The sequence below is a fragment of the Nakaseomyces bracarensis genome (genome assembly GCF_045282275.1).
Source record: "Nakaseomyces bracarensis strain CBM3 chromosome Unknown Scaff6_0, whole genome shotgun sequence".
In the NCBI taxonomy this organism is placed as follows: Eukaryota; Fungi; Ascomycota; class Saccharomycetes; order Saccharomycetales; family Saccharomycetaceae; genus Nakaseomyces; species Nakaseomyces bracarensis.
In genome coordinates, this window is record NW_027263966.1 from 1 (window position 1) to 7,730 (window position 7,730).

Sequence of the window (7,730 nt, forward strand, 5' to 3'; positions counted from 1 at the left end):
CCACAGCACCCAGACCCCACAGCACCCAGACCCCACAGCACCCAGACCCCACAGCACCCAGACCCCACAGCACCCAGACCCCACAGCACCCAGACCCCACAGCACCCAGACCCTACAGCACCCAGACCCCACAGCACCCAACCTACTCACCACCCAACCTACTCACCACCCAACCTACTCACCACCCAACCTACTCACCACCCAACCTACTCACCACCCAACCTACTCACCACCCAACCTACTCACCACCCAACCTATTCACCACCCAACCTACTCACCACCCAACCTACTCACCACCCAACCTACTCACCACCCAACCTACTCACCACCCAACCTACTCACCACCCAACCTACTCACCACCCAACCTACTCACCACCCTGACCCTACAGAACTACTTTTATTTATAATATTCTATAGTACTTGAATAGTTCTATCGTACGCTAATAGCTCTGCTATATTTGGATGGATATTAATATAATGGTTAATTTTTTTATTGTAGAATATATGCTCGTTTTCTCTTTGGTGTATTATTTTTAAATTATAAATATCTATAGATAGATAAATAGTTAGAAATATAGATTTATATAATGTTTTGTGTATTAATTTACTTTATTTTTCAAATATTTTTCCATGAGTTTTATTTAATCTGTTACTTCTGCTAGTTGCCTTAATAATCACATTTCTAGTTATGTTAAACTTTGCTCTAATTTCTGTTTACATTTATTTGTTTAAGACATTAGTTTGTTAATTACGTATATTTTTGTGTCCTATTTTGAATGAATTACATTTTGTAACTTCAAAAGATACTCTTTCTGGACTAATAGATTACAAAACATAAACAAGTTGGTCATGTTTCTTCGTGGGATAGTATTCTTCCTAAAAATTTAAATAAGGGTTAGTACAAATTAATATACTACTCGGTATATGTATTAGCTTATTAGTTTTGTACACTCAGACCTGTAGATAACTTTTAATATGGTTATTGCTATTGATCTCTTATACTAATATTATTTTCGAACTCAGGCGCAATTAACTATTACAATGCTGATGCTATTATATAAAATTCATATTCTTGTCATGTGATCTCAAACACGTGATTTAGGACAACAAGATATAGTATCACGTTCAAATATCGTTTAAAGTATATAATATAGTCTGCAATCTACGTGTTTAGTGACGTAAGTTGATGTTTTCAGTAGGATATATGTTTTTTCATGTCTTGGTACTGAATGGTTGTACTTTTAAACCGAACAGAGAACATCTATTTTAATTGTAAGCCGATAACGGCGTAAGTGGGATTTGCCTTTCGAGCGATATCGGCGTAAGTTCTACGAACTTAACGTCCAAGAAAAAGAGTAAAAAAATTGTTCCTACTGTACATGCTGTTAGTGAATTAATACCAACCAGAGTGTATTATCATTCATCAACTGTAATGGTTGCCTAATTTGGTTTAGTTTAACTTGAATTCCAATGCTGAAATATAGTATTGATAAAAGAAATTGGAATTAGAAATATATGGGTCACTTAAAGCAAGCAGGTGGAGAATTGGAGAATAGTTGACTAATATTGTAATAAGTAGTAAAAATCTGATCTTAAAATCAACAATAACAAAATTACTGCTAGTTACCATATTTAGATCTTTAAGATTAGAGTTTATTATCCCATCTCAAATTATTAATGTTAATACTCTCAAACATAACTGCTTTCAATACTTCCTTGTTGCTGATTCGCTGATTGGCATAAGTGTCTACATGAGAGGCTGTAAAAGAAATCATCCGCATGGTGGAACAAGGTAAGAATATTAATATATACAGATATCTGTACACTTTAGCATGGGTTCTTATACTCAGAATGATTTGGTGTCATGACTTACCGGTGCAAAAGGTTACATTACTATTGAGTCCCCATGGAGAATTTTTTAAAGATAAAAGATCTTGGAGAATGTTCAAGAGGAATGAAAGATTGTTATAGTTTTTCGAATGCAATAGCAACCTATATTACTGATTCTCCAACTCGTAATGATAGCGCTTCAAATATGCTTATACTGCGATCTGGGCTATGTTTAAGCGGCATATGTGATACAAGAAGACTAATCCACATAGAAAGACAACAACGCTTGACAAAATCTCTGTTTTTACATTATGTTAGCTTTGAACTTCGCTTTTATTTTCTTACCAAACTTTTTTGACTTACAGCGTAAGATAGTTGTTGGATGTTTAAAATAGTAACTTTTGAAATGGTACCTATTTGCAAATATGATAATGTTATTACAAGCGACTACTAAAAACTGAAATAGCTTTAGTCGCATAATTCACATTAAATAAGAACATTATAAGGTCCACCTAGAATAACTTGAAGAGGACGAATATTGCTGTTGAGGGATTTGAGAATAGTAGTATTACTAAACTGTACATAAATTAATTGCATTGATGCCATATAATTACCATTAGTATTTCTTTGCTTTGCTTTGTGATATATTAAAATTCAGTTCCTTTAAGCTTTTAAATTTAATATATTTGGAGAGTAACTTCAGTAAGTAATATTTTTAGACCATTGATTTTCCTTTATAAGTTATAAGGTAAAGTACTAAAGTACTATTCGGTAAAATACTACTTTTAAGATAAGTTTCTCAGTTATAAACTTTTATCCAATATCCTTGATCTCTCTAAAGTACTCTGTACCGTTTCTCTGAATAATAAAATATTCCAGTTCAATTATTATAACTTAAAGGTTACAATTAATAATGATTGAACATTTATGTTTAATAAATCGATATAATATTTTGAATGCCTAGGAATAATTGTTGCAAGAACATCAAAAAGCATCGCTATTTCAAATTCTTCAATATCAAATAGTTTTTTTCTTATAAGTGAGATGTTAATAGTTTTAGTATCTTACACTGGGAGGTGATTATTTTTCTTGAACTAAGTTTTTGTATGCTTCTCTGCTAAAGTTTTTGTGCTTGGCCTTGGCTAATTTCATGAATAAAAACATGGAAGGCCAAAAATACCAAACCTTAGATATTTTTATAACAGTGTCATATGTAAAACCTAGGAATATCCCAGTAGATGCTTATCAAAGGCATCAATTATGGTAATAGTAATCTCATTTGATTTCCACCCAACGGGCACATTGTCGCCTTTTTCGATCAAAATATAACTTTTAATCAGCTCATTTACAGCTTGGTGGTGTCTACTTATTGTTTTGGTAACAATCTCCATTGAATTAACCAGCCTATTTGGTTGATCTCGATGAAAACGTCTTAGTTATTTAAATTTGTCAAGTGCAACCTAATAAATTGATAGTGTCTACAAGTTTCCCGTCATTGATGTTTTTGTCTTATTGTACGACTCTATCACATGCACATTTGATATAAGCTCAATGATATTAGAAGTTTGCAAGTCTCAAATAGAGAATAATAGTACAGAATAATTACAGTCAATTAATACTTTTTATAGTTCATGCAACATATTGAATTTTACTACTATGGGACATAATCTAATTTGCTAAACATAAAATGAAGTGTTAAGCACTGTCGAAACCAGTTACCGACGTTCATTACAGCTCCTATGCTTATCAGATTTTGGTACTTTAATTTAATGAATGACGCTTACTTCTTTTAAGAAAGTAGGTTTCTTTCATGTTATGATCTAGAAATACTAGAGTTATTTTTTCTGCATCTTGTACTTTTTTCTATCTTGATATCCGTTTCAGAAAGAGCGGTAGTATACTGATACCTTGTGCTATTAGAAGAATTCTTCATTTTATATTTCAAGATTATATGGTACAGAACTCAATAATGGACATCAAAATTATTAAATCCCAGATTTGCATAAAGATATGTTCATAATATAGCTGGGATATAAATGTCTTAGCTGGGATACATGTTGACATTGGTCTGCAAAACACTTCTATATTTGTTATTATTTTTTAGAAATTATTCGAGAGATATATCTTGTCTAGAATTGAATAAAATACAGTTAATTCAAAATATATGCAAAGGATATTTCATTCGAATATGACAAACACACAGAATACATAGCCTGGTTTGAGAAGTATCAGCTCATATGAATGCTAATGAGCATGTAATAAAACTAGAGGATAGCTTTTAAATATAATTCTATCTTTTCAAACACAATAAGTACAAAAAATGCTTACTTTAGTGGAGGTTTTAGAGTCTCAATAGCATTAGATGATGACTTCTAAAGGTAACTCTTTTGGGATAAGACAACATATAATTTTACCCATATTTTTAGAAAAACTGAAAATTCGAAGTGCTTGTTGATGTTTCTTTATTATTGTTATGTTGTAAATGATTTACCTATTGTGTATAACAAATTTGCCATTCTAGTTGACTTTTAATGTCCAAAAATTAAAAGTAATGTTTAGTCAAATGTAATTACTATTGTTTATTGAAATAGACCAATTTGGACATTCCGTTCGCCTTCAAAAACATCCTACTAAAATTTAATAATCTAAACATAATTCTAGAAGCTCAATCGAAATTTAGAAAGGTAAAGTTGTCCAGAAGGAAAATATGAAAATAAATATAATTTGTAAAAAAAATAAAATAAAGTATAATAAAATTTTTCCCAAAGATATTTTTTACGTTTGTTGGAAAATGTCTTGAGGCATTGCAAAATTATTTTTAGTAGCAATTGTATTTGCCCTACACACTAGTCAAATTAGTTAGGATTTTTAGCAGCCTTTTTCTAATATAGATAGAAAATACGGAGCAAGCTTTATTACTTTTTGAAACCTAAATGAAATATTTAAGCGTTTGGAAAGAAAGAAAGGATAATAAAATAAAAACAACCAGTTAACAGTTAAACCATTATTACTTTTAACAAATCTAAATGTCCTGATATTTATGTAAAAAGAAAAAATATGGTCCTATATGGAATAAATAAACAAATAAAGTAAAAAGTACAGTTGTGTTAGATATTGTTTTTTGCCTCGTTTACTTCTAGGTACAATATTACCATTGAAAATCCTATTCACTAGTATTATTGATGTTTTCAATTCATTTCCCTTCTGTCACGCAACTGGTTAAAATTATAATAGTGTAATCAAGAAGGGCTTAGTAAATTCTTATAGTGCCTAATATATTTCTGTTCATAGCGTGTATTTAATTATTCAATCGATCCACTAAGATTTACTAATTCATATAGAAATAACACTTTATGGGGAAAGTGGCCTCATAGGAGAATCCCAGTGGGGCAACCGCTCCTGGTCTAGAAATACAGTAAATATTACACTACCGTGATGGGAGGAGGCTTACTACGGTTTGTATGCGTGAGTATACACATGTAGGTATTTTCTGTTATTTGAAATCCACAGTAATTTGAAGCAGAAGCAGCATTTGGAACTGGCTGTCTGAATACCGGAATCTCAACTGTACTTCGGGATATGCTTTGAAGCGTCATCGGAACGGTACGGAACCGTTAGGAACTACTTGCAATATATAATGGGTAGAAAACATTAGCTGTTGAAGAGTTAAAAGAAAAGACTCTTCCCGATGGTTGGATTGTATTACGGCATAAGACTAACTATCTCACCCACTTTTGTTGTTTTCTTTTTTAATTTTTTGTATTTGTTAGGACATCAATTTGACATTAGTATTTCGCTTAATTTCGTATTTAGAGGATTATCATGATATAATGGATTTATGGTATATTGCCGAAAGGTTTCCTTCAAATTCACAGTATAAGCTTCAATAATAGTTCAACAATAAAAGAGAAATTAAAAATAAAATAAAAAATAAAATAAAAAACAAAAAAAAAAAAGGGCAGAACTGAAAATCAGATGTTATTCTACATGGTTGTAAATTATCTTGGTACGTTTTACCTAAATCTTCCAACTTCTACATATTTTGCTGTTTACTTCAAAATAAATAAATAAAAAATTAATATCAAGAGAATCAAGAGAACAGCAAGAAAACTATATTTTTAATTTACGTATATGCTTGAATAAGGAGAAATATTTTCTTCCTTGTGTTCTATTTTCGTAGCGGTCATGGCATTGAGACAGAAGTACAGCGGCTCTTGAAACACCTAATTTTGCTTAAATAGATGTCCCGAATAATACCTTCGTCGGTTGAAAAGATGAAGGAACAACTGGAAAGGTCAGCATATGAACGTCACATGAAATTTAACTAAATGTGGGGTATGCACTATTGGTTAAGAAATGACTAGAAATTCTCATTATTTAGGTGTATTAGTTTATAAATAACTGGTTATATCATTAACTTCAACGTCATACAACAATCAGATGTAGTTCTATCCATCCTTCATCTTCTGTCAATATCTGTTATCATTCACGTCTCATACTTTCAAAGCTAGTTTGCAGTGTAGATTCTATTTTTGATCATGTTAATGACAGAAGCTGTGTGGCCAAGTTAGTTGTGAATAATTGTATTGATACCAAACATGGGATTCTAATATCAAAGTTTGTGGCTCTCGTAGTTTGTTCAACTGGGTGGGAAAAAAAATTTTTATGCTGTCAAAACTGGAAAAAAAAATTTTAAAAATTTTCAAGAAATTTAAAAAAAATTTTCATTGATGTTATTAGTCAACTGATTTTCAATTTTATTCTTTAATAAGAAGAAGGATGATATAATAACGCTATGTTAATGGTGTCACATGTTTGAAATAAATGAGAGATAGAAATATTTTTTGGCTTCTGTTTCTTACATCAAGAGAATTTTGAGTAATGGCATTTGTCAGTTGTGGTGCTGAAATTCACCCACTCTTTGATTGAAACTAGTTTTCGGGCAGTGGAGTAAAGGAGAGCTATCCTCGTATTAGTGTCGTGCTACATAAAGAAACGTTGGACGTGCTAGATATAAAAGGTTTATTGTACATGGGGACAAAATAATTAAATTTAGTTTCATATTACAGTAAACCGGTTTCATGTAATGATTTTATTGCTCTGCGAAGTAATTGGGGTAAGGCATTTTCTAATCAATTAGGAGATATCTAATTTACTGTCTCTCTATTTTCATTCTCTCTATTTTTGCAAGAATCTTCATAAAAGTTCTGATTTACCATCTGTATATTTTTGATGGACCTGGAACGTAGTGATGTTAAGATTGATTATTATAATACAAAGATAAAGTTTGTTAATTCTTTTTTAGAGCTTTTATCAGAAAATTAAATATTGTGATTAAATTGTCTGTTACCATGATATAATAAACTTTTATTTAAAAAGAGAAATAAATATGATAAACAGTAATAAGTATTATTGCAGTGAAAAAAGTGAGGTAACAAATTTTTACATGATGACATGAATGAACAACAATAGTCACAAATATTAACTAATACATGACAGATTTCACTTTTAAGCTGAATATTGACTAGCATAGCTTCACAATGCAGTTATGCAGTAACACAGGGTACAGAATCACTTGCCAGGAAAGCATTTCTTAAAAGTATTAGTAATAATCTGGACCGCTTTACTATTACTCCCTTATTGTTATTTCAGTTCGAAAATAAAAGGCAAGATTCAGAATGCTACTATTAATATCCATGACTCTATTAAATCAATATATTTTTTTCTATCCTGTTTGATATTATTCGTAAAGTTAAACTGCTAATTAATAAGAGGAAATTAGATTTTAAGTGTTAAGTGTTTATTCATATTAATGAATTTGGATTAACTGAGAATTATTCTATTTATACATTCTTTCCTAGTTGAAGTGTTTTTTTTTTTGTTTTTTTGTTGTTTTTTT

At 30.9% G+C, this 7,730-nt stretch overlaps 1 protein-coding gene across 1 annotated transcript; it reads right to left on the reverse strand.

Annotated features, from left to right (window-relative positions):
* Nucleotides 1-5,253: 5,253 nt before the first annotated feature.
* RNJ42_01172 (uncharacterized protein) lies at nucleotides 5,254-5,427 on the reverse strand (the record flags this gene model as incomplete). Its single annotated transcript, XM_071051338.1, has 1 exon — nucleotides 5,254-5,427. One exon carries the CDS (start codon nucleotides 5,425-5,427, stop codon nucleotides 5,254-5,256), a length of 174 nt encoding a protein of 57 aa, XP_070907685.1.
* Nucleotides 5,428-7,730: the final 2,303 nt, after the last annotated feature.